Source organism: Chiloscyllium punctatum, chromosome 1, assembly GCF_047496795.1.
Source record: "Chiloscyllium punctatum isolate Juve2018m chromosome 1, sChiPun1.3, whole genome shotgun sequence".
Classification (NCBI taxonomy): Eukaryota; Metazoa; Chordata; class Chondrichthyes; order Orectolobiformes; family Hemiscylliidae; genus Chiloscyllium; species Chiloscyllium punctatum.
In genome coordinates, this window is record NC_092739.1 from 146,296,292 (window position 1) to 146,324,171 (window position 27,880).

Below are 27,880 nucleotides of genomic sequence, written 5' to 3' on the forward strand. Positions count from 1 at the left end.
AACCCCATGTTCCCAAAGCATTAGCCTGGAACTCTTGGTGACTTGGCGAAAGTGAGTGCTGCAGATGCTGAAGATTAGAGTGGTGCTGGAAAAGCACAGCAGGTCAGGCAGCATCTGAGGAGCAGCAGCAGGCAAAAGCCCTTCATCAGGCATCTTTCACCTGTGTTGGTAAACAGTGCCATAGCAATGCAAGCACTATTTACATTGGAAGGTGTAAGGCTGCAATCCAGAATCAGACACTCGCAGTAGTACCACGAGACTCCCAGTTTCGGAAACCTCTCATTTATTTACAATTCCAGTCAATCACATGCAGATATTCTCAAATACAACGCAATTAATTAGCAAAACAAAAGCCATCAAAATTTCAAAATAGCAATTAAATATACAAAAATATAGCTTACAAATAGCAATTTTTAAAATATATTCTGCTGCAGAATTCTTATACAAACATGTCTATGAAACTGATAGCCTAAGTTCCATATACATTAGAGAGTAGGTTTATTACAGGGTGTCAATAGAAAGGCAGAAAACCCACCCACAAGAGCATCTGCTTGAGTTACATTGCTACTGCAGGAAGAGACACACAGGGTTTCTACTTTAGAAAACGACCTCTTCACCTCAAAGCTTGAAGAAATCACATTTTCACTCACTTCATATTTGTAAAAAATTGTAATACTGGATTATTTAAAGTGGCTTTCATTGCACCTTCAAATGGCCGCCATCATTTCTGTTTAAATCTTGTCATGCAATGTATTTATTGATAGTGAGATGGGAATTGGGGGAAAAAAAAGGACAAAGCAGGAGATGGAGATGAGAGAAAGGTCAGCGTTTTAACAAGGGAAAGAACGACAACACAAAAGGCAGGGGGTAAAAATGGGAAAAGCCGAGGGAAAGATGGGAAAAAAAAACCCACCAAAAACCCCAAATATTCACTATTTATCTGTGATTCATGCTTATCTGGAATGGAATGAGCTGGGTTAAGATGAGTTTAAATTCTCCGATAAATGCTGGTGGTCTTTTTGTTAGGACATTTTTCTTTATTTCTTTTATGTTGTGAAGTATTGATATGTAGTAATCAAAATAGTGGCTTCACTTATTTTGAGATCACCAAGTTTTGGAAACACGGCTTGACTCGCTATAAGGACCACAGTGTTTCTGTAACATTACAGACTGACTCTTCTCCATCACCTCAGCTTTCTGTTGATTGGGGACAGTGGGGGTTGGGGGGGGGGGGGGTACAGTTTAAATGTCCAATGTAAGATATAAATACTCAACCGAGACACAATTCAAGCTGCAAAAGCCATAAGCAGTTTTGTCTTTCATTGCCTGTCCTGTTAGAAGTCACTTGGAGAGTCCATTAACAGCATAGCAATCTTCAGTGCCTCTTTTTTTAACAACTACATACATTCACAGGATGATTGCATTAACATCCGCAAGGGCAAGAAAGAGTCAACCACATTGGTGTGCATCTGGAGTCATATGTTGGTCAGACCAGGTGACAATATCAGATTTCCTAAAGGACATTAGTGAACCAGATGGGTTTTTCCAACAATCAGCAATGGATTCATGGTCATCATTCGACATTTAACTCCAGATTTTTATTGAGTTGAAATTCTACCATCTGCCATGGGGGGAATTCGAAACTGGATCCCAAGAGCATTAACTGGGTCTTTGGGTTGACAGTCAATACCACTAGGCTGCTGCCTCCTCACCAATGAAACACTGCTGACTAGTTTTGCCAATGTACCTCAGCCACTGGGCCTCTTTGGAACCCAAAGATCTACCACAATCCCACAAATTTCTTTCATATTAGCCCTCCACGGTTACATCAGGGAGCAAGAAGCTTCAGGCAGAAATGCAAAGGTGAACTTTCTGGATGTAGTAACCCTGGTTGTTGGGGTGATTGACTTTGATAAAACAGAGAACTGTGGACGCTGGAGATCTAAAACCGAAACAGAAATTGCTGGGAAGACTGGACAGGTCAGGCAGCGTCTGTGGGGAGAAAGCAGTGTTTCCAGTCTGGTGACTTCATCAGAAGTTTACTTTGATGCTGTTACTGCACAGTTCCTTTAATTAGGCACCAATCCTATTTTCATGGGACTACAACTATGTGAGAGCAGCTCACACTGCAGTCAACATCAGTTGCCTCTATATCCTCTCTGCAGTGTTGAATAATCTATATACGTCTGGACTGCTCTGTGTGGAGCTTAGCCACTATTGGTATATGCACAATGATAGGCGGGGGCGGGTAATGAGGAAGCAGGGAAGCCACAAAAGGACTTGGAAAAGCTAGGAGCGTGGGCAAAGAAATAGCAGATGGAATACAATGTGACAAAGTTTGAGGTTATGCACTTGCTAGGAAGAATAGAAATACAGACTATTTTCTCAATGGGGAAAGGCTGCTGAAATCTGAAGCACAAAGGGAGTTAGAAGTCTTAGTTCAGGATTCGATTAAGGTCAACATGGAGGTTCAGTTGATAGTCTGAAAGGTAAATGCAATGTTATCATTCATGAGGGCTGCAATACAACAGCAGAGCTGTACGGCTGAGGCTGTATAAGACTCTGGTCAGGCTATGTTTGGAATATCGTGAGCGGTTTTGGGCCCTGTATCTAAACAAGGATGTTCTGTTTGGATGGGGGATGTCCAGAGGAGTTTTACAAGAATGATCCCAGGGATGTGGGGCTTGTGAAATGAGGAGCGGTTTAGGACTCTGACTCAATGGAGTTTAGAAAGATGAGGAAGATCTTATTGAAACTTAACAGAACGAGTGGACGTCAAGAAGATGTATCCACTAGTAGGAGAGACTATCAGCCTTGGGCACTGCCTCAGAGTGAAAGGTCAACCCTTTAGAACTGTGACCAGGAAACATTTCTTCAGCCAGAGGGTGGTGTATCTGTGGAACTCATTGCCACAGAAGGCTGTGGAGATAAAGTCGAAGGATATATTTAATAGATATAGATAGGTCCTTGATTAGTAAGGAGATCACGGATTACGGGGAGAAGGCAGGAGAATGGGGTTGAGAAACATATTAAACATAGTTAAATGGTTGCTCAGACCTGATGGGCCAAATGGTCTAATTGTGCTCGATAACTTATGATCTTGTGGTATGACTAGCCCTTGCTCTGTGGATAGTTCAAATCTCAAGTTTCTTTAATATGCCCTTGCTAAAATTTAGCATCAGACCTGAAAAGCTTTTAACTGTATATCGATATTTTTTTAAATGCCAATCTTCTTCCACCCATTTCAGTTTTTCATTAAATTTCATACAAGTGGGAACTGTTGGAGAAATGTTACCACATTTGGTGTATCTAGTCTCTGAGATTTTTTGGTTTGCTTTAATAATGAGTTTAAGGTATACACACTGAATAAAATAGACTCAATACAGAAAGCCAAGCCATCCTCTGGTCAGTTTGTTTGGGTAAGTTTAGGGTTCAGCTTCTGAATGGCAACTTGGTTCTTGGATTGGAGAGTACTCTTCCCTAAGATTACTCACCTTATCATTGTAAACTCTTACCTCAAACACAATGTACTTGGAGAGAGGCATAAGGCTGACCTTTGGCTGAGGTAAGACTGGAGAAACCTTTTAGGTTTTCAGGTCTTAAAAAGAGATGTCCCAGATGTGACTCTGCATTATCCTGGGATCTTTTCCCACTGTAATGCTGTGACTTGTAGAGCTCCAGGCAAATGTCTGCCCTTGATTTTGTTCAAACAGAAACAGAACAGAAAAGGTACATCCAAAAGCTTACTCGAAAGCACTTTGCAAAGTAGAATTAGGGGAGTTTCAAATTAGTAAACTGCAATTTGGTGGCACATGCAGATGAAACAGCCTTGCAGACAGTGTAGTTCAGGCTAACTTAATCAGATTCCCTACAGTGTGGAAACAGACCCTTCGGCCCAACAAGTCCACACCGACCCTCCTAAGAGTAACCCATCCAGAACCATTTCCCCTGACTAATGCACCTACCACTATGGGCAATTTTGCATGGCCATCCACCTAACCTGCACATCTTTTGGACTGTGGGAGGAAACCAGAGCAAACCCATGCAGACACGTGGAGAAGATACAAACTCCACACAGTCAGATTCAAACTTGGCTCCCTGGCACTGTGAGACAGCAGTATTAGCCACTGAGCCACTATGCCACCCTGGGATAATTTAAGAAGAACTGGAGTGTGTAATGGGGTCATTCTGGACGATCTAAAGTGGCTTGAATGTTCTTCTCTGCAAAGACCTTGTGATTTATGTAATGGAGTGGGAGTAAGGGGGCTGGGGGAGTATCCCTCTACTCTCTCACTCTACCCCTCTCAGACAGAGATCACCTGAAAAATGATAGGAGTGAGGACAGTGGACAAACGCCTGTTCAGTGATGCGGTTGTACCTGGTGGTTGGGTGGGTCAACTCAACTCATGACAGTTAATGTGGGAGAATGTTATTAAACTGGAAAGGGGGCAAGAAGCATATACAAGGACATTCGTGATACTGGAGGATTTGAGTTATAAGGAGAGGTGGACAGTCTGGGACATTTTCCCCTGGAGCATAGGAGGTTGAGGGGTGACCTTGACGAGGTTTATAAAATCATGAGGGATATACATAAGGTGAATTGCTGAGGTCTTTTCCCCAGTGTACGGGAATTCAAAACGAGAGGCATAGGTTTGAGGTGAGAGGGGAAAGATTGGAAAGGGACCTAGGGGGCAACATTTTCACACAGTCATGTGCATATGAAACAAGCTGCCAGAGAAAGTGATAGAGGCTGGTACAATTACAGAATTTAAGACGTTTGGACAGGAATATGGATAGGAAAGTTTTAGAGAGTTATGGGCCAAATGCAGGAAAATGAGACTAGTTCAGTTTGGGAAACCTGTTCAAGTTGGACCGAAGGATCTGTTTCCATGTTGTATGACTCTATAACCCTCCTGGCAGCAGATGGAAAAAGGTGACAGAATCTTTTGTTTCTGTTGTAAGTCTCACAAATGGAGCCACACGAAACAGGAGCAACAGGTAAGTCAGTTCTGGGGGGAAAGCAATGGAAGGTTGAATAAAACAAGTACAGATGAAGATTTTGAAAGGTTGACCTGCCTTGGGAGAGGAGGGAGGTGAACCCGCTGATGGGGACTGCGATTAAGAGCTAGTGCTAGAAAAATGAAGCAACATACTGTGCTGTTGCCAGGCACAATCTCTTCTCTGTCTTGCTCAATGCATCCCAGTTTCAACATAGAAGGCTAGGGTATTAAGCAATGTGTACATGACCATTTTTGAACATGTCAATACTTGTGAATGATCCTGAGGTCATGAGCACTAAACAATCACAAAGGACTGACCAGAAGAAGCAGGAAGGTGCAGCGAAGAGACCATGTTGTCTCGCCTGATGAATACAAAGCTCCCCTTCAGGGCCTAACACTGAGTATCTTTGTAAAATAACAATATAAACAAAAAGAAAATTGTAACACAAACAAGCTTGGTGGCTTTTGAAAAAAAAAGAATGTTGTAAGTATATTAATAGGATAACGGTAAATATTTACACCATCTGTAGTGAAGGAACACACCTCCCTAACTCTCAAAGTAAACTCTGTTGCAGATGTGGTGCTAAAGACAGCCTGCGCCATGAGCTCTATGCGGATGGGACTGGAAGCACAGCAGAGGCAGGGGTCAGAAGTGGGGGCAGTTTTAGTTCCACAATAGATTCCTATTAGTTGAAGCAGTGATGAGATTCCAGCAACACGAGAACATAGGGTTTGGGCTGATTAAACCTCACATCCACGGAAGCTCAAACCTTCCCAAAGCTCACTAAGGAAATATTATTCAACTGGAACAAAATTGCATTTCTCAAAACCAAAACTAAAACAAAAAAAGGTTAACAATGTTGATGACTTTTTCATGATTATACCAACATATGCAATCCAATGATGCAATCTGTCTGGCATGCAAAATAGGATGGTTAAGGTGGAAAATTCATGTTGGTAAGATTTACTCTAAGCTTTCTTTTCAAAAAACTGTCAGGGTCTGGGCACTTTGTGGTAAGTTTGTGACGTTTGCATGAATTAATCTACTAACAGCTTTGAGACATAAAATAGGATTAGAAATATTTTTGTTACAATCGAGTTAACCAGTTTTCTCCATTTACCCAGGATTCCTTTGTAACTTGTACAGTTATGACACTGTAGTGTCCAAGACTATGTGAGAAGACACTCTACCACGTCACGGGGGGTGATTAATATAGGCAAACATGTATTGTTGTCTCCACATTGATGAGTGCACTCAATTAATTCCCACAGAAATATTCAGAAAAAGGTTTTGAAAAATTTGACCTGAGCAAAGCTTCTATTTTTGTAAAGATGAATTATCATCATTTTAGGTTGAGTTGATGACCCTCCATTGGCAATGGCATCTTTGATCAGAGCTAAATCTTCACATTAAGCAGTGGATTAATTCAAGTCTTTTAGATGGACAAGATTTGATCAAATGATTCCAAAATTAAAATCAATCTCTTTGTGTGATGAAGCGTTGAGATACGTTTGTTAAATTGTAAAGGTGAAGAGAACGTACCTAACTTATATTTGTATGCACAATGAATATTATTGCTCAGAAACTGGCAGTCTTCAACACTGTTAATGCAAAATACTGTGTTCCTTGTGCTATAATTGAGAAGTCATTTATATTTGTAGAATTGTCACCTGATAATGGGTTGCAAGTGGTGCATTTGTCGTCTTTGGAAGTATTTGCTCATATGCTGATTTGAGATGAAAGCCACGTCCCACTATAGGGCACTTCTAGTTACAGCTTTTATTAACATTGTTCACCATTCCTTCATTTCAAGTGGTGTTGATGCTTGTACCAAAATAATTCCTTACTCCCTTGTCCTCGTCCATCACACATCAATCCCCATCTAAGACAGCAGCAGGTTTCTAGGCCTTTCTTAGGGGATGGTTCTGCTCTATTTTCTTCTTCCGAATAGGCATGGCTGTGATTGGGAATTTGTTTGATGGGAAGTCACATGATTAAGCTTGGTTTTCAAGACTTGTAATGGCCCACCGACATGTTAAGTGCTTTGTATTATTGTATTTTTAAAAAAAATATAATCCTCAGATTGTATCTCTTCGACTCCTTGCCTTGGAAATTGAGGCAATGTAGGACTCATCGCAGACTGACAAACCCAACAATTGGCCACCTTGAGAAGCTCTTGGTTGTGGCACCAGTCAGGAGGGGATTTCATTTCAGTAGCTCACTGCAGAACAAACTCCCAGCACCTCAGCAAACAACAATTGACAACCAATGACTTTAGCAAAGGAAGAGCGCATGAGGGAATAATTCCAATTGAATAGGCCTTTGTTCAACTCTTCTCATTAATCTCCTTTCAGGATTCCTTCACCTTCTGGGGAGCAGGTAGCAGGATTACATAGAGGAAACATGTCATCAGCATTCTGGGCCAAGATCAGAGGAGTGAATACCATAACGAGTAGCAAGTCTATTGAGAACCAAGGGTGAAGGCAGGTTACAAATGGCTGACTAATGAATACCACTCTCCATGGGTTTGACAGCATGGGTGTTCTAGTTCTTTGGTATCTCGGTGAAGTAATCAGTTTTTAACACATAAACTACTGTCGGCGGGTTATTTATCTTCAGAAGGCATCAGGTCGTCAAGGGAATCCATACATGGTGAACTTTCAGAGCATTATATGGATTGGTTAAATATGGATCTAGAACATGTTGTTAAACTCTCTGCCGATGTATCTGAAACTCAGCTGCCTCCGCAGCAAGGATTGAACCTGCCTCATTCCCTCAGACAGAAGGCTCAATTTCAGAGTCGGCAATGGACCTGCTAACTCAGCTGATAGAGGAGCCTTTCTTCAGGAGAAGAAAAATACCTTACACAAATTATTCAAGGATTCAATCTCTGTCACACCTTGCCTTGATGAGTGCAGGTTGGAATGGTTGGGATAACCAGTCCTGATTTTTGGCTTCGTGAATCATAGATAGTAATTTTGAATTTTAATTATAAAGCTACCTTCCTATCTGACTCTGTAGGTTTCGTGTCTGGCAAGTTAGGTTAATATCACACCCTCCCATCAGCACAATGTCTCACAAAAGGAGGTACTGAGAGAGAAAGGAGAGAGGAGAGAGAGAGAGAAAGAGGGAGAGAGAGAGGAGAGAGGAGAGAGAGAGAGAAAGAGAGATAGAGGAAAGAGAGAGAGAGAAAAAGAGAGGAGAGAGAGAGAGATAAAGTGCACCTGGGTTTGAGAACACTGAGTACATGCCGAGTGAAAAAGACAACCCTCCTGCCTCATTGTGCCTCACTATCAGCAATTAGAACTGGACATTTCTAACTGACTAGAAGGTCCAGTATGTTCAAAGAGAGCTTATAGTTCAGTCTCATTAAAATCACAGAGTGAAACATCCTGCCTAGCTGAAAGAAGAAGAGTCTACAATTAAAGGGAGGAAAACAGAGGTCCCAACAAAAAGGACTGAGAGGAAGGGAGTGAGACTAATTGGATAACATTGTCAAAGTGCTAGAATGGGTATGACAGGCTGTAACGCCTCCACTGTGCTTTAAAATTCGAAGATTTCTTTATCCCACGGCAGACAGTTGTAAAAGTTCAGCTCACTAGTTAGAGTAACTCAGAAACAATAAGGAAAAAGGCCTTTTAACAAAGTGTCATGTAGCCTGATAAAGAGGGAAAGTGTAAAGCCATCACAATGTTCTGTTATAAAGAACTGGGCATTCTGAGATCTGGGGGAGGTTATACAAAAATATGGGGAACAAAAATGGCATCTTTTTCACTTCAAATGCGATATACTTTTCACTGACATTCTCAAAAAAAGCATTTCGGATAAAGGTCATGTGTAACTCAAATAAGATAAAAATGAATCAATTGTAGGTTCCTAACTGCTGCATCAGCAACATTCTGAATCTCAGAACAAAGCTCCAGCATTCAATCTTTCTTTCAGAATCACCTCTTTATGTTGCTCATTATTGGGAGACCAGGACAAGGTTGCAATGACTTTGAGGAAATTGGTCTTTAAATGAATGATGTTATACTGTCATACAGCATGGAAACAGACCCTTCGGTCCAACTAATCCATGCCAACAATTCTGCCAAACTAATCTTGTCCCACCTGCCTGCTTTTGGCCCACATCCTTCCAAACCTTTTTTATTCATGAACTTATCCAAATGTCTTTTTAATGTTATACTGTAACTGCATCTACAATGTCTCTGGCAGTTCATTCTAAACACGAACTATCCTGTGTAAAAAAGTTGCCCCTCGTGACCTTTTTAAATCTTCCTCTTCTCACCTTAAAAATATGCCCCAGAGTTTTGAACTCCCCAACCCTAGGGAAAAGGCCCTTGCTATTCACCTTATCTCTGCCCCTGATGATTTTATAAATCTCAAGAAGGTCACTCCTCAACCTCCGATGCGACAGCTAAAAAAAATGACCCAGCCTTTCCAGTCTATTTTTATATATCAAAACCCACCATTCCTAACAACATCCTTGTAAATCTTTTCAGACCCCTCTCCCTTTTAATAATATTCTTCCTCTCGCAGGGCAACGAGGAATGGACACAGTACTTCAGAAAAGGCCTCACCAACATCCTATAAAAACTCAACATGACATTTTAATTCTTGTATTCAAAAGTCTGAGCAATGAAGGCAAACATGCTAAATGCCTTCTTAACCATCCTGTCTACCAATGACACAAATTTTAAAGAATTAGGAAAAGGTCCACAAGGCTTTCATTAGCTGTGCTGGTACACATCCCGGTGCCACCTGTCTTACTAATACAGATGAGAGGTTCAATGCTAATCCTAGTCTGACTTCAATTCAGATAGTTTTCGGTTTTCCAAGCAGCTCTCCTTGCTCTCTAGCCATTCCCAAACCCACCTCCACCTCTTTCCTTTCTCAACCTTCACATTTTTCTCACCTTTCTTACCCAAATTTCTTACTTGTTGTTTTCTTTTAAAGCATTATTTTTTTTAACATTATATTACTTCTTTGCACAGGATCTCACTACCGACCACACTTACACTCTTGGCCATATGCTGATGTATTCGACAGCTGAGATCTGCTGTCTACTAAAACTCTGAGTGGGTCTCTAATTAACATTATAGTGTTCTCTCCACCTGCCTGAGGAGCCTCATTGAATAAACTCCTGACCCATCTCAACTCCTGACCCATCTCAGCTCCTGACCAACCACAGAAAGCATTCACAAAGACTCAAAGTTTTTGAAAACTCTTCTTACAAAATGTTCTTAATAATGCTTTACTTTAAAAAAGGAAAATAAAATCATCTATTCACTAAGGGGATTGTCCCAAAGAGCTCCACTCACTCAGCCATATGTGTAGTGTCTTGAACAGAGTTTGACCACTTTTCCAACCCCTCCACCAAAAAGAAAGTGTCTCATCATCAAATATTTTGATGGTTTAATGCCAAGAGGCTCTGGCTGAGGAATAAAGGGCGGCGAACGATAATTCGAGCCTTATCATTCACAGACCTAATCTAAAATAGGAGTGAGAGCTTTAACACTTTTGTTTTTGGCAATTTGGGTTTAAGCATGAAATCATTGAGAAGTCCCGCCTCATGGTTGGCTGCTTTGCATAGTGTCATGTAATACTCAAAGCTTCCACTTTGAAAAGGCCGAAGTCCATTCCCTTTGTTTGCTTATCCCTTAAAATGTTGACACGCCCCTTTTTTCCACCCGAGTGCTCAATCTGAAGGAACTTTAAGAAAAACCTATGCAGTACACACCTCCAGTCTCTTTTTTTTGTACCTGTGACAGTTGGAAAAGGGGAGGAGAATGAGTCATTGTAAAGTGCTCCTTCGTGTACAACTCAAGTCAGATTGGCCTCAAGTCATGTTGTACTGACAGGTCCAGCAGCACCTCCTGGTGGAACCAGCGACAAAAAAAAAGTGCTTTGGTGTTCGAGACTCTCCAGTCCCCTTGCGGTGTGTCACGGTGCGCCATTAACCACACACTCAGGTATGGGTCCGCAGGATCACCACCTTGTGAATCGGCTCCATTACACACACGGAAAAAAATGAAACAACAAATGAACAAAAATAATGATGATACAAAAAAGAAAATCCTTTCTCTTGAGTTGAAATGCGAGCTGCGTGTGCTACACGAGGTTGTCCGTCCCACTGATAGGTCCTGACTCTTGGTTATTTTGGAGGACAGGTGTATTACAGAGTGGACAAACCTTCCTTACTTCGAGCCACTTGATCAGACACCTATGAAAGAGAGAAACAGAAAAGAAAATACACTTATTTCTCAGTACACTGGGCTCTGTATTTTTGGTGTAATTTATACTCATGAAAACAAAACAGATATCAGCCATTGACAGTACAACATCTTATATTCCATTTTGCACAATTAGATGTTCAGGAAAGTCCCTTCTCCTTCTGTCCCACCAATCTCATATAGCAGTAATAGGGCAGCACACTGGCTCAGTGGTTATCACAACTACCTCACAACACTAGGGATCCAGGTTCGATTCTGCCCTCGGGTGGCTGTCTGTGTGGAGTTTGCATGCTCTCCCTGTGCATGTGTGGGTTTCCTCCCACAGTCCAAAATGTGCAGGTTAGGTGGCTGGGCTAGCCATGGGAAATGCAGGAGAAAGTGAGGACTGGTGATCAGAGTCGAGAGTTTGATGCTGGAAAAGCACAGCAGGTCGGGCAGCATCTAAGGAGCAGGAGAATCAATGTTTTGGGCATAAGCCCTTCATCAGAAATGCATGGATAGGGTAGGGGAGTGGATCTTGGTGGGATACTCTTCAGAGGATCAATGCAGAGTTGATGGGTCAAATTACCTGCTTCTGCACTGTAGAGATTCTATGACTTTACTGTTAAATTTAGACTAATTTTATAACAATATAAAAGTAAAAGCAGGAGCAAACCTTTAGCCTTTCAGCCTGCTCTGCCAATTCAACAATATCACATCTGACCTTCTCTGTCAGCTTTCCCTTCCAGCAATATTCCCCAATTCTCCGAGTATCCAAATACCCACTGATATTTGACTATCCTCAATGACTGGCCACCCAGGGCTCTGTGGGTACAGAATTCTAAAGAATTATCATCTTTAAGTGAAGAAATCTATCCGCATTTCAGCGATGAAAGGCTGATGCCTTATTCCAAGACTGTGACATTAACCAGGCCACTTATTAATGCCCAGAAAGGAAGAGGTCAATGTCTCAGCTTCCAGAAGCATTACTTTCTTGGAATCATTGAATTTTTAGGCAATAACGCACCATAGGGATGTAGAGTCATAGGGTCTTACAGCCCGGAGAGAGGCCCTTTGGCACAAGCTGCCATGCTGACCAAAATGTCCATCCACGCTAATGCCATTTCCCTGCACTTGGCCCATATCCTTCTAAATCTTTCCTATCCATGTATTTGTCCAAATGCCTTTTGAGCGTTGTTAATATACCCACTTCAACCACCTCCGCTGGCAGCTCATTCCATATGCATACCACCCTCTGTATAAAAAGGTTGCCCCTCAGGTCCCCTCTAACCTTAAACTGATGCCCTCTCGTCCTCCATTCCCCAACCCTGGGAAAAAAACTGAGTGCATTCACCACAATATGCACCAGCCCAGTCTGCTGCACAATTTCCACTGTACTCACTTTCTGTGAAATGCATGTTTACATGGACAGATCCCAAGCTCATCCTTCGGCTTGAACTCCTCCAAGCAGACTGCGCAGATCTGTCAGGCACAATAAAACAGTCAGTTAAAAAAAACGACATTTGGAAAGACAACAAAGGCTTACAAAGTAAAGTGGATGACGCAATGACGTTTAACAGAATGTTTGAAGTAAGACTTTGATTATTATAACCCTGACCAAGAAATTATTAGGTGTACAACATTCGTATGGTAGTTAAACTAAATATAGCATGAGTTTAAAGGAATCAAAACACACAGAAAACTACAATCCCATTAATCCCAACAGCTTTACAGTATTCACACCAGAGAGACCTGCCTTCTCTCTCACACCCATCGGGCTTCTCTGTGGATTCCATTCCCTGTCTGGAGAATCTTATAACCTCTTCCTTGAGTATTCATACAACTGAGCTTAGACCTCTTCAGATTTAAATAACTCTTTCAGATTTTAACCAAACACTTCTTATTTGGAACTTTCAGACTAACTCCTTACGCCGAGATAACCCATTTCAGAACAGTTCTAAAATCTTCTTCAGAAGCAAATGTTTTAGACATCCAGCTTTAGCCAAGACTTCTGCAAAATAGCCCAACTCAAAAGTGCTTTCTTCCAGCCACGCTGTTAACCTAAGCCAAACAAATTTCAGAATCTTCTAAGCTTCACATCACTGCTTATTCTATTGAGACAAAATTCTCCCAGTGTGAACAAAATCCTGTTTCTCTCCAGGAAGTCTCTCTCTCTCTTATTGTGTTTTCAAAGAAATCATCATGGCTACAGAAGTAATTACAAGTTAATCATTAAACCTTTGCATAGTCCAAACCCAGATGCTGCTATTTCAAAACCAAACCCTAAGATATTAAAATATATATAAATCACACATCTTACATCACATCATTAATCTCCTAACTTGTGGATGTCCAAACCAAGACTACTGTTATTATTATAAAATGGAGAACTGTGAATGCTGGAGTTGTGAAACAAAGACAGAAATTGCCAAAGAAACTTGCGAGTCTGGAAGTATCTGTGGACTGAATCCAGTTCTGAAAGGTCTTGAAATATTAACTTTGTTTTCTCTCCACAGATGTTCCCAGATTTGCTGAGCTCCTCCAGTAATTTCTGTTTTTGTGATATTTAACTTAATTTGCACTAAGATACTTTGGATGGTCTTCAGAACGTCACAGGATGCAACCCGGATTTACTGAAGCCTACTGTTGGCCATAGTCTTCTCAAAGATGTGGAACTATTCAGATGATATATTTTAAAATTCTTAGCTAATTCAACACGTCACAGCAGATGATTATCAGATGAAAATAGACTTTGTAATGGAATGCTGCATGTTAATGAAAATCCAGCTTCCTTCCATCTACAAAAACTGCTGGGTACGTAGCAAACATTGCACTTCTAGATGGTGTCTTTATGTAGTGTGGCCCCATGTTGATCAGTGAAGAGGCAGATTCTGACACAAGTGCTGCACACAGATTTGCTGTGGATTATTGTTCTTAGTACTGGCCATTGTTGGCAAATCACTGGACATCACAGTGGTGCAATCCAGGTCTCAGGGAGTGCTCCCTTTCCCCTCTTTTGTCAACTGGTGACCAGGCATAAAAGTCAATGTTGAGTGCTGCTGAGTCAAATTTGCAAGCCTCCTGGAAGCACAACTTTGGGTGCTGACTGACTGTCTGTCTCCAGCTGATTCCCTATATAGAGAGTCCTTGGGTAGGTGACTGTATTCCATCCTGTGCATGTGGCTGAGCTAGTGAAGCCGCCTCTGTTTGATGAGCTGACAAACTGGGCAGCTCTGCCTTTGAGAGGACTGTCATGTTCCTGATTTGTTTCTGACAGAATATACCCGGAATGCACTGCCGACAGCGAAAATGGAATGGAACAAAAATGCTATAAATGGACAGATTGCCATCACAAGGGTAAAATGAAAATGAGCATTGTTGTGCAGATTTACGCTGATGCCGAACTACCAGGTCAAAAGGTGCAAATATATACACATTAAAAAGGGACATACATAAATATATATCGTAACAAAATTGCCTGGATGGAAAAATAGACAATCTCTTTCCAGCTTCCTCTAGTGGTTTGCCCTTTGCAGTGTAATAAGATATTGGTATCTGGCTGCAAGCAGGCAAATATTTGTCAAGTTTGCTACCTGAGCTGTGTAAGGAAGAGCATTCAGCTAAACTCAGACACTGGCCTAAATGCAACAGAATGGAGAGTGTAACTCCTTTTTATAAGCTCCCCAAAGCACAGGAACATTTGACAGAACGTCACACACGGGTCTCACTGTAAGGGCTGGCATCAAAAGCCTTTGATGTTTTGGTTACCTGACACCCCTTGAAGTGCCATGTGTTTAAGGAGGTCATGTGCTGGACTGGATGCTTTGCCACACAGTCGCAGCTTGGCAGCCATCAACCCTGTAACCACACAATAGGCCTTTGTTCATTACTCCGATTACACAAGAGAGGAAAAGGTGTTTTAATCTCCAGTTTCAATCTCTTATAAATGTTAAACTCCAAAGAGAAATGTGCATACACAAGCCATCTCATACTTTCGGATTTATAAATCGGGCTTCCGGACTGTCTGATGAATGCAAATTTATTGCTACCGAGAGTGATTGCTATAAACAGAGTGGTGCACATTGTTCATGATGGGAACATTTAATCCACATAGTTAGAACTCATTTACTGAATAGCATTATTTCCCTGCCACTTACTCAACTTCAAATGTTAAACATAGAAACCAGGAGCAGGCGTAGGGAATTTGTCCCTTCCAACCTGCTCTGCCATTCAATGTGGTCACAGCTGACCATCCATCTCAATGCAACAGTCCCGCTTTCTACCCAGACCCCTTGGTGCCTTTAAAATGTAACAATTTATCAATCTCTTTCTTTTGAGAGGACTGTCATGTTCTTGATTTGCTTCTGACATGATACACCCGGGATGCACTGCCGACAGCGAAAATGGAATGGACCGAAAATATATTCATTGACTTGGCTTCTGTAGCCTTCTGTGGGAGAGAATTCCACAGGTCCGCTATTTACTGAGAGAAGTAATATTTTCTCCTCCCAGTCCGAAATGGCCTCCACTGTATCATGAGACTGTGTCCCCTAGTTCCAGACTCTCCAACCAGGGTCAATATCCTCCTTGCATTCTAATCTGTCCAGTTCTTTTGGAATTCTATGCATTTCAATCAGGTCCCCTTTCCTTCTTCTAAACCATAGTGATTATGGGCCCAATTGAACCGACCTCTCCTCATGAGGCAGTCCTGGCATCAGCTTAGTCAATATCCACTGCACTCCCTCTCTGGCAAACAAATCCTTTCTCGGATAGAGAAACTAATACTGCAGGTGTGGTTTCAACAACACCCTATATAACTGCAGTAAGGGAGCCCTACTTCTGAGCATAAACACCCTTGCAATGAAGGTCAATATAGCATTTCCCCTCCTAATTGCTTGCTGCACCTACCTGCCTACTTTTTTGACTGATGTGGAGGAGCTAGTGTTGGACTGGGGTGGGCAAAGTTAAAAATCACACAACACCAGGTTATAGTCCAACAGGTTTATTTGGAAGCACTACCTTTCGGAGCGTTGCTCCTTCCTCAGGTACTGACTTAACAATCCAGGTTTGTTCAATATATCACTTCAGTTATGTGACACTGTAATCTTTTGCTATAAATTCTGTGTCTTATGATCTTATACTCCACAACCACCTGGCACAACTTTACTGAGCAGCTTAAGGGAAAAGTCAAAGAGCAGCACTCAAAAAGCTAGTGCTTCCAAATAAACCTGTTGAACTATAACCTGGTGTTGTGTGATTTTTAACTTCACTGACTGATGTACAAGTGGCACCCAGATCCTTTTGTACATCCACACTTCTTTATCAGCATTTAAATAATACCCTTCCTTTCTTCTTTTCACATTTTGCCACATTGTACTGCACTTTGTCCTCCGATCAGGTCAAATCCCAGCTACCCTGTCCACCCCTGTAGCCTCAGTGGCAACTATTCCACACTTGACTCTTCCCTTAAGCTGCCAGTAAAGTTGTGCCAAGACATGGATCCCATTACACGTAAACAACATGATCATGGCAAGCAAACAAACATTTGAACTGAAGAGACTCAAGTGTTGAAAAGCATTTCTTGCAGGGCAGGGGAAGGGCTCTCAGAGGAGAGCTATGGCTCTCTGAATCTCACATGAGCACACTGCTGTCAGAGGTGAACTTACTGAACCAGAAAAGATTTGGATGGGGTTTGACAAGGTAGTTGCTGAGACCATACAACCCCATGTGGGAATCGAGAATTTGAGGTGCAGTTTTATATTAACAAGTTTCCCACTTAACATGGAGATGAGGCAAAACTTTGTCTCTGAGGGCCATTAATGTTTGGAATTCTCTTACTCAGAGAACAGTGGAAGCTGGGTCACTGAATAAACTCAGTATGGAATAAGACAGATTTTTGATCTATAACAGAGTTGAGGGCTGTGGGGTTGTGCAAGGCAAGAGAGTGCCATGGAGTTGTGGCCGCAATCAGACCAGCTGTGATCTTACGTTGTGATGCTTCTAAAAGACATTCTCAGCAGTGCTATCCTAACAGTCTGCTCTCTTCTCATTGTCTTGATGACTTCCTGTGTGTAGTGTAGACATGACCTTTCATGCAGACAGCAAACATGTTAAATAAACTATTAGGTTAGTCACATCTCAACTAATACTGCAGCATTAACTACCTAATGAGGAAGTGAAATGTCAGGGTAGGGGAATACAGCGAGAATGATCAACTACAGGTTATAGCACACGAGGATTTAGGGAAAGCTGAACATTTGCAAACGGGTAATTTTAACCTAACCGATGGGACCATGTATAATGCTGTTTTTAATGCTGTCAAAATGAAGGAATTAAATCTTATCTTTATTAGTCAGTTTAATGAGAGCACAGTCACTTCCCAGGAACACTCAGAGCACATGGAGCAACAAAATGCTGCTAATATTAAAAATATTAGGAAGTTAACAAAGGTGGGAAGTTAGGTGAAAGTGACGACTGCGGATGCTGGAGATTAGAGTCGAGAGTGTAGTGCTGGAAAAGCACATCAGGTCAGGCAGCATCCGAGGAGCAGGGAATCGATGTTTCGGACAAAAGCCCTTGATCAGAAATGAGGCTGTGAGCCGAGGGGGTGGTGTGCTAAATGGGATGGGAGTGGAGATGGGGGGGAGGTAGCTAAGACTGCGTTAGGTAAATGGATGTGGGGAGATAGTGATTAGTCAGAGGGGAGGGTGAAGTGGATAGGTGGGAAGGGAGATTGGCAGGTAGGACAGGTCATGAGGATGGTGCTGAGCTGGAAGGTTGGAACTGGGGTAAGGGAGGGGAAATGAGGAAACTGGTGAAGTCCACATTAATGCCATGGGGTTTGAGGGTCCTGAGGTGGAAGATGAGGCATTCTTCCTCCAGGCGTCGAGTGGTGAGGGTGTGGCGGTGGAGGAGGCCCAGGACCTGCATGTCTTCAGCAGAGTGGGAGGGGGAGTTGAAGTGCTCGGCCACAGGGCGGTTGGGTTAATTGGTGCAGGTGTCCCGGAGACATTCTCTGAATCGCTCTGCGAGGAGGCGTCCAGTCTCCCCAGTGTAGAGGAGACGCATTGGGAGCAACGGATACAGTAAATGACATATGTGGAAGTGCAGGTAAAACTTTGATGGATGTGGAAGGCTCCTTTGGGGCCTTGGACGGAGTTGAGGGGGGAGGTGTAGTCGCAGGTTTTGCAATTCCTGCGGTGGCAGGGGAAGGTGATAAGAGGGAGGGTGGGTTGGTGGGGTGTGTGGACCTGACAAGGGAGTTGAGGAGGAAATGGTTTTTATGGAAAGTGGATAGCATTGGGGAGGGAAATATATCTCTGGTGGTGGTGTCTGTTTGTAAGTGACAGAAATGGCAGAGGATGATGCGGCGTATACCGAGGTTGGTGGGATGTAAGGTGAGGACCTTGATGTGGTTGGAGGGATAGACTTTGAGGGCAGAGGTGCGGGAAGTGGATGAGATGCGCTGGAGTGCATCATCAACCATGTAGGAGGGCAAATTGCAGTCTTTAAAGAAGGAGGCCTTCTGGAGTATTCTTTGGTGGAACCGGTCCTCCTGGAAGGTGGAGGAATTGGGAATAAGTGATAGCATTTTTTTTACAGGCGGCAGGATGGGAGGAGGTTTAGTCCAGGTAGTTGTGAGAGTTGGGTTTGTAGAAAATATCAGTGTTGAGTTGGTCACCATTGATGGAGATGGAGAGGTCCAGAAAGGGGAGGGAGGTGTCTGAGATGACCCAGGTGAACTCAAGGTCAGGGTGGAATGTGTTGGTGAAGTTGATGAACTGTTTAACTTCCTCGCGGGAGCACGAGGTGGCACCGATGCAGTCATCAATGTAGCGGTGGAAAAGGTGGGGAGTGGTGTGTTACCGTTGAAGGAGATGGAGCTGGAGAAGGTGGGAAGTTGCACGTCACATTGGGAATCAGTCTTGATGTGAACCACATCAGTGCCATTCATGGTAATTCAACTTGCTACAACTGCATTTGTCAAATTTAAACCTGTGTAATGGGACACTTTTGGCAATAAGGTTTGCAAAGTGTGACTGTTCCATATTGTTCTGACCAGTCTCTTGATGAAGTTCTAGAATTTTTTACAGTTCCCGATAATCAAGTTCCTAGGTGAGGAGGGATGAATGGCTTCCCTTTTATACTCATCTACACCCTCAGTGGATCACAGGGAATTGACTCCTTCCCTGAGAGATGCCTTTCTCACAGTCCAAATGAAGTTATGAATAAAAATGAGCCAATTTAAAGAGGTTATCTCATTTTAACAAAGACTTCCTAAACACAAGAAGTGTATAATCCAACACTCATTTACATATCTTAGAAATGAAACTAAAATGATAGAAATTAAAACAGATACACAAGTCTAAATTCTGCAAGGAATAGATTACAAAATGTTATGATCAATATGTTGGGTGATACTTGCAGCACTGATATTACTTAGTGAGCAGTCCATTTCAAGTTAAGTAAAATTATTTTGTCCTGTTGCCAGTCCAAAATTGGTGTTTTAGAGAACAAATTATTTTCTGTATCCTTTTTACCTGCAGTGCTGGGGTGTGTAATGGCTGTCCTCAATCTCTGACTTTACCATATGCTAATTGACTAACACACATAGACTGGGGCTGCAGAGGGTTTTAACCCCTGGAAAGGTGACAACACAAGTCTGTGTCTTAACCGATACCCCCAGTTTGTAACATAACTCATATGAGACAATTTCCTGTTGAATGGGTGTAATTGGATCAAGTTACATGTGTCTTTTTGAAGTCTCACTCTTTGAAACTTCATTACAAAGGTTCAGACAGGAAATCTCATGCTCCACAGTTACTTCAAACACCAGAATTGGCTGGCTATGTTTATGAAGAAAGTACGCCTCTTCCAAAGGTTCAAATGTCCTTATGTAATTCAAGGTTCCACTTAATCATCGCGACAATACAAGCTGCAGTCTAGTTTGGAGAGTACTTCTCAGAAGTACCAGGATGAATGTGGATATCATACATAGTCTAGTGTAAGTGAAGGAAGGTTAGGGTTGAAGTACTCCTGGGTAAAAACAATGACTGCAGATGCTGAAAACCAAATACTGGATTAGTGGTGCTGGAAGAGCACAGCAGTTCAGGCAGCATCCAACGAGCAGCGAAATCAACGTTTCGGGCAAAAGCCCTTCATCAGGAATAAAGGCAGTGAGCCTGAAGCATGGAGAGATAAGCTAGAGGAGGGTGGGGGTGGGGAGGGAGTAGCATAGAGTACAATGGGTGAGTGGGGGAGGAGATGAAGGTGATAGGTCAAGGAGGAGAGGGTGGAGTGGATAGGTGGAAAAGAAGATAGGCAGGTCGGACAAGTCAAGGAGACAGTAACTGAGCTGGAAGTTTGAAACTAGGATGAGGTGGGGGAAGGGGAAATGAGGAAGCTGTTGAAGTCCACATTGATGCCCTGGGGTTGAAGTGTTCCGAGGCGGAAGATGAGGCGTTCTTCCTCCAGGCGTCTGGTGGTGAGGGAGTGGCGGTGAAGGAGGCCCAGGACCTCCATGTCCTCGGCAGAGTGGGAGTTGAAATTGAAGTACTCCTTGTCTGCCAGTAGTGTCGGACAGCATGATGAACCTTTCTCAGATTTTGGAATTTTGGATTGGGGAATCAAACTATTTTTTAAATGAGAGAGCTGTGAACTGCCCATACCTCATGATACGGATGCATTTGTCATCATTATTATATGAGGATGTTAATTCAATTCTCATCATACAGCAGATATCAAAACCCAAGAAATTAGTCGATGGTGATCTGCATTTGATTGCTACATCACACTCACCCTCCTGCATTTAGAAATCTAATTTTTGCAAGCGTCTTGCTTGGAATTCCAATTGCATAGTTGCATGAGGTAATCATTCTACAGCCAAGAGCTGTAAATCTGTTCTACTGCAAATAGTGTTCAGCTTCCATCTGTACATTCAGAAATTAAGCAGCATTCATTATAAACCTGACATCATCCCTCTCCCTGGGCCATGCTCTGAAATTTCTTCTTTTCAATCTCCTGCTCTCTAAACATGGAAAATTATAAGATTTAAGCAGTCAGTATATTTTTTAAAGCCTCCATGCTGGGGAGTTCTGGTTGACATGGGTTAGAGAAGCATATCACATGTGGGTCATATCATTTAGATTTATTAGCATTTCCCCAAGGGCTATTATTTGTCATGATGAATGCTAGGCTGAGTGTCAAAGGCTATAACTATTTTAACAGGGGGAACTGAGTCAGCGAAAGTAACATTTTAAAGGTGTACTTCTATGAGATGATAAGTTGTCTTGGATATGTGGTCTGAACAGAAGTTTGATTATTTATGTAAGAGATTAACCATTTGATGAAAATTAAAAACTTTGAATGGGATTCTTGCATTCACTTTCAAATATATTTGAGTGAAAAGCTGTATTCATTTTGTTTTCATCTCCATGTGGCTTCTGAGGTTTGCCCATGATGAATATTGGGTGAGTGGCTATGGAAGTGACATCAGGGTTTAAGGGGCATGAGGGGTGGGTTGGGGTGAATAACATTGGGCATGAAGAGCCATGGAAATGGGGGGAGGCATGAGTTTGAACTGGGGACTAATAGAGGTCATGGGATGGGGGATTAGGGATTTGCATGGGGTGACCGCTAGAGGGCCTAACTGGTCTAGGATAACTTGAACAAAGTCCCAGAAAACAGTTGTCCTTCTAACAGTCTGCTTAGGGCCACTCTATCCCACCCTGACCTCCCTGCAGTGAAAATTGTCTAGTTTCTCTTTAAAGGAAGGCCTAGTTTACTGGGAATTTCTGAGTTGTGTTATCTGCCTCAGTGGACACAATCCGGTCTTAAAATCACAAAACGATTTACAGAATTGGTGGAAGTTAGAGCTGGACATCATCAGCATAAACGACTCCATGTCTGTGAGGCACCAGGTGCGAAAAGAAAGGAATAAGGGTGGGATAACAAGTACATGGGAGAAGGGGGGGGAGAGCAGGCTACTCAGCCCATCGAGCCAATTAATTAGATCATGACTACTTTGGAGGGATCCTAGTATGGCACTGTGGAGTGAGTACAGAAGTTAGAGACTGTGTTCCATTGAACACATGGGTAAAAATAGGATAAATACTGGCCTTGACAGAGACGGTCATATCATGGGAGTGAACTAATAAAAGGGCAACAGAGCTGAAACATAGAGGAGCACTGCTGTTGGAGAATAGTCTGGTCAACGCTGCTAAAAAAAAGACAGTCAAGTAGGAACAGTGCTTCATGTCTACAGGTCTGGGAATGTCATTCAGTACCTTACCTGGAATTGTTTTGGTTCCATGGATATAGAACATTAAAAGGATTAACACAAGTGTTTCAGAGCGATGGGCACTAGATGTGGGAGTAACAACAATGCTCACAGCCTGGAGAGGAAAGGGATTTGGCAACAACAAAAGTCTTGAGGCAGACTTTCCTGCAAGGAGGATGGATGGGGTGATGTTGGAGGTTTGGAAATGGAGCTTGACAGCAGGTGAGCAAAGGAAACCCTCCAAGGTCAGCTAACCTGGGACCAGGGAAAGAAGCTGGCGATCTGCAGTGTAGTGGGAACTGCCCTGCTGGAAGCAGGAGACTATTTCATGAAAAAGAAATACACTCATTTAGGGAAAAGGAGAGATGGGAAACAAACAGAGAGCGGGGAAATTCAGAACAGTGCTGAGCATGGGAACTCAGCTTAGAATTCTATCATGTCACACTGCGGCACAGAGATTGATAAATTCTTGATCTTGCAAGGAATGAAGGGCTACGGGGAGAGTGCAGGTAAGTGGAATTGGAATGCCCATCAGCCATGATTAAATAGCAGAGTATACTCGACAGGCCGAATGGCCTTTCTTCCTATGTTTTATGGTCTTATAGTCTTATAAATGCCTAAGTGTATTTGTCTGCTGTTTCAGAGAAAATGCTAAATTCAAACAGATTAATAAGACTAACTGAAACAGATTAATATGACTGACTGAAACAGAAATTTGCTGGGTTTCTGGAGCTATGAGCAAAGTGAAGGCTTTAATAATTTGCCCATCCCGTGGTACTGTGTGCACAGCTAACCAGGAATAGCTAACTAGGAATTTCCCACTCTTACTGGCTGCCTTTTCAGTGCACTGGCTGATGAAACAACCTGCTTGCCCAACATGCCTTATTTGTACACCGAAGTCCGGGAACAGGACTCGAACTGTCAGCCTGTGGCTCAGAGACAGGGCATGCTACACCATGTGAAGTTCCTTGTGTAAACCAGCACCCCTCCATAAGCTTACACCTGTACATTTGAAGAACTGTCTCATAACATTGCTCCAAAATAGGCTTTCTTTTTTAAAAAAAAACGTGCCCTCTTCCATCACATTCCACAGATGGAACTCCCATTAAACAGTTAACTTTTATGTCAATACATTTTCCAAGCAACAACATTGTCACCAGCCATTGTCCTCAAACAGCTCCTTTAACATTCATTACTTAGCGCTCAAAACACTCTGTTCCCTTTGAAACAATGAATCTTTAATCTCTGCATGCTTGAAGCAGAATAGTGTCACCATAACTTGTACATTTTCAACCTTGCATATCCATTGTTCAAAAGACAAATATGTTACCATATACCCTGAATGTGTTCCTATTTACTGCATTGCATCTCAATAAGAGTATTGCTTGTTCTTCAAAGAAATGAAATGCATTCTTCCTGTTTAAAAAGGTCAGTATCTGTACTTTTCAAACCTTTTGGGTGCAGGGACAAAATTCCTAAGCAAATACAGGCGGCCATGTTACAGCGGTACAGGACATTCATTGGCTAGGCCAATTTTGGAATACTGCGAGCAATTCTGGTCTCCCTGCTATAGATTAGATTACTTATAGTGTGAAACAGGCCCTTCGGCCAACAAGTCCACACCGACCCGTCGAAGCACAAATCACCCAGACCCATTCCCCTACATTTACCCCATCCCCTAACACTACAGGCAATTTAGCATGGCCAATTCACCTAACCTGCACATTTTGTTTTTGGACTGTGGGAGGGAACCGGAGCACCCGGAGGAAACCCACGCAGACAAGGGGAGAATGTGTAAACTTCTGAGGCAGGAATTGAACCCGGGACTCTGGCGCTGTGAGGCAGCAGTGCTAACCACTGTGCCACCGTGCTGCCCCTGGAAGGATATGTTGAAATTGAAAGGGTTCAGGAAAGATTTACAGGACATTGCCAGGGTTAGAAGGTCTGACCTATAGGGAGAGGCTGTTTAGGCTGGAGCTATTTTCCCTGGTTTAGGCTGGAGCATTGGAAGCTGAGGTGTGACTTTATAGAGGTTTATAAAAGCATGAGGGGCATGGTCTTTTTCCTGGGTAAGGGAGTCTAAAACTAAACAGCTAGGTTTGAGGTGAGAGGGGAAAGATCTAAAGGGAGCCTAAGGGACAACTTTAGCACACAGAGGGTAGTGCGTGTATGGAATGAGCTGCAAGACGAAATGGTGAGGCTGGTACAATTCCAACATTTAAAAGGCACCTGTGTGGGTATGTGAATAGAAAGGGTTTAGAGGGATATGGACCAAATGCTGGCAAATGGGACTAGATTTATTTAGGATGTCTCGTTGGCATGGATGAGTTGGACCAAAAAGTCTGTTTCCACGCTATATATCTCTATGACTCTAAATAAGGATACAGTTAGACACTGCTGGAACTAACACACTACCATGGACAGTTTGTTAACCCTGACTTTCTCTCAGGGATAGCATGCCAAACTTGGCACATCTGTATCAGTTTACTAACATAGGTAGATTTCCAGGCATACCCTTGCCGCTGCCCCCACCCCCCACCGCCACTAAATTCCAAATACCTCAATTTAGCAAGGTAAAAGAATGTTGTGGAAAATCCTTCATGATAATAACTTTACACAAAATCATCTCATCTGCCACCCAAAATCTGAATGGTCAAGAATCATAGAGTTGTATAGATGTGCAGCACGGAAATAGACCCTTTGGTTCAACTTGTCCATCAGAAGGTAGTGGGAAGGGGATACACAGGACTTTTCATGTTGTTAACAAGGGACACTCCTGAAAGCAAGTCACACCTTGCAGGAAAGTGAACTGGAGGATTATCAGATCCGTCATGAACTAACTGAATGGCAGAGCAAACTCAATGGGCTGAATGGCCTACTTCTGCTCCCATGTCTTACAGTCTTAACCCCTCCCAACCTCTCAAGTAGCCAACCAATAATTTACTTCCTCTGTACTCCAGGGGAAAGATTAGGAGATCTGCTCTAGTCATCCAAATACTGCTAGTGATACAAAATCTCAAACATCAAAGGAGACCTTCCTGGGATCTCCCAATAAATCTCCATTATTACAACCTGCGATGGCAACACAAGTAATGAATCAATACCGGTGACCCAGGGAACAGAAATTTGAGCTGGGAATGCAGCACCAAACTATCAGGTTGCTCACTGAGAGAACAGGAATGACAGATTCACCCTGATCTTCTCAGAAGAAAAACACTGAAAGAGAATGGGATTAAAATAGAAGAGGTTTGGTAATCTCTAAATGGAGTTACAGCGAAGGATGACAAACAAGGAGTGAAAGGATTCATCTCTGTTTGCACTTCGGGCTCATTAAAATAGTGGGAGTCCAAGTAAAAACTGAGGGGTGTGAGGGGGTTTGACTTTTCAGCAAGTCTCATGAATCACCCATTTGAAAAGGAATGCTGGCGAGACTGCACAAACTAGGTGAAGACAGAAAGCATGCTTGTGTGCCATCTGCAGATAAATGACTGCAATCAGTTGGAATTGGAGTCAATCACTTGACTAATGGCTGTGACAGCTGAAGCTGTTTATACTTTGTACAAACTCAGGACATCCATGGATTATTCTGTTATCACTGGTATTTAGGATTCCCTGTGATTCTACTAGAACAGGATCAATTGTGGCTTTGAAAATGTAGGCTGATCAAATTTGTTAGGCACAGGCTTTAAAGATTCCAGAGATTGGCCGCGACACATCCCAGCTATAATCTGAGCGGCAAAAGCAGCCTAAAGGGATGAATGGCCCACTCCTGTTGCTACGTCACTCGGTTCCTACATGGCAACTCCAGTCTTCAGATGTTCAGGACAAGGTGGGAGTTCTGTTTTCCAATGAGACATTCAGAAAACTTGGCACAAACCAGGCTGTCTTTCGGCATCACTGGTGCCTAACTGAAGAGTACTGGTGACTTTCTGTAGCCACCACCTTCACCTCTTTCCCTGAGGTTTGCAGCTATTTTGGTGGATGAGTTCACACCCTTACACACAGGTCTGAAGGGATCACAGCACAAAACAGGCCATTCAACCCCAACTAGTTGACTGCATTGTTTATATTCCAAAACAACGTTCCCCAATCTTTCCTTACTTAACCCCATCAGATAAACGTTCCACTGCTTGTTCCTTGTCTCTTTATTTATCTTCTTCCAATGGTATGTTATTCATCTCAATGATTCCTATGGCAGCAAGTTCACACAAATCTCTCAGCAAAAATGTTGTTCCTGATTTCCCCAGTGAATTAATGGTAACTAGCTCAATTTGTGATCCAAATTGTCTATTTATCCTATCCATGCCCCTTATGATTTTACAAACCTCTATAAGGTCACCTCTCAGCCTCCAACACTCCAGGGAAAACAGCCCCAGCCTATTCAGCTCAAACCCTCCAATCCTAGCAACATCCTTGTAAAATTTTTCTGACCCCTTTCAAGTTTCACAACATCCTTTCGATAGCAAGGAGACCAGAATTGCACGCAATATTCCAAAAGCGACCTAACCAATGTCCTGTACAGCTACAACTCCTATACTCAATGCTCTGACCAATAGGATATCTGGTCGGCATGGAGAAGTTTGTCCAAAGGGTCTGTTTCCACGCTGTACATCTCTATGACTCTATAATAGCAATACCTTTTTTATGTCAGCATCAATATATGTTTTCATGCAATCCTAAATATGGAGAAGTGTCCCAAGGTGTTTCACATTATAAAACAAACACTGAGTCAGATAATGAGATATGTGGCCAGATCATCATTACTTTGGTCGGTTTTATGGAGTATCTTCAAGGGGAAAAGCAAACTAAAGAGATGGAGAGATGTGTGGCTGGAATCTAGGTAACTGAACTCACAGTCATTTATATAACTGGGGAATGCAGCTACTGTGGAAATTGTGGTACTGAGGGATATTACGGAGATAGAGAGGGCTCAGGGTTATGCAGGATTTGAAAACAAGCTTGAGCATTTTAAAGGGGAAAAGTGAGGACCGCAGATGCTGGAGACCAGAGTTGAAAAATGTGGTGCTGAAAAAACACAGCAGGCCAGGCAGCATCCGAGGAGCAGGAGAATCGACGTTTCGGGCATTTGAGCATTTTAAAGTCAATGTATTGGTAGCCACCGCAGATCCGTGATTACAGGAATAATAGAGGACCAGGATTTGCTGTGAATTTAGGTTTTCAGATTTATGACGAGTATAATGTGAAATCCCAGCCAGGAATGCATTGGCGTAGTCGGGCCCAGAGACAATAAAGTAAATGTTTTAGTATTAGATAAGTTAAGATGGAGTAATGCCTACTATGGACAGCCTAGATTCAGGGAGGATGTGATCCCTGGTGGGGAGTCTAGAAAATGAGGTAGACCATTAGGACTAAGGTGAGGAAACATTTC

The 27,880-nt window shown here is 42.6% G+C and overlaps 1 protein-coding gene across 5 annotated transcripts in view; it reads right to left on the reverse strand.

Moving 5' to 3' along the window:
* Positions 1-266: 266 nt before the first annotated feature.
* rnf24 (ring finger protein 24) overlaps positions 267-27,880 on the reverse strand; it is a 161,603-nt gene continuing 133,989 nt past the window's right edge. For all 5 annotated transcript variants that reach the window (XM_072576782.1, XM_072576800.1, XM_072576791.1 and 2 more), the window contains 2 exons: positions 12,616-12,695; positions 267-11,224 (listed from right to left, as the gene is read on the reverse strand). In XM_072576782.1, the coding sequence (XP_072432883.1) occupies positions 11,113-11,224; positions 12,616-12,695 (192 nt within the window). In that variant the 3' untranslated portion in view covers positions 267-11,112. The remainder of the gene's footprint in view (positions 11,225-12,615; positions 12,696-27,880) is intronic.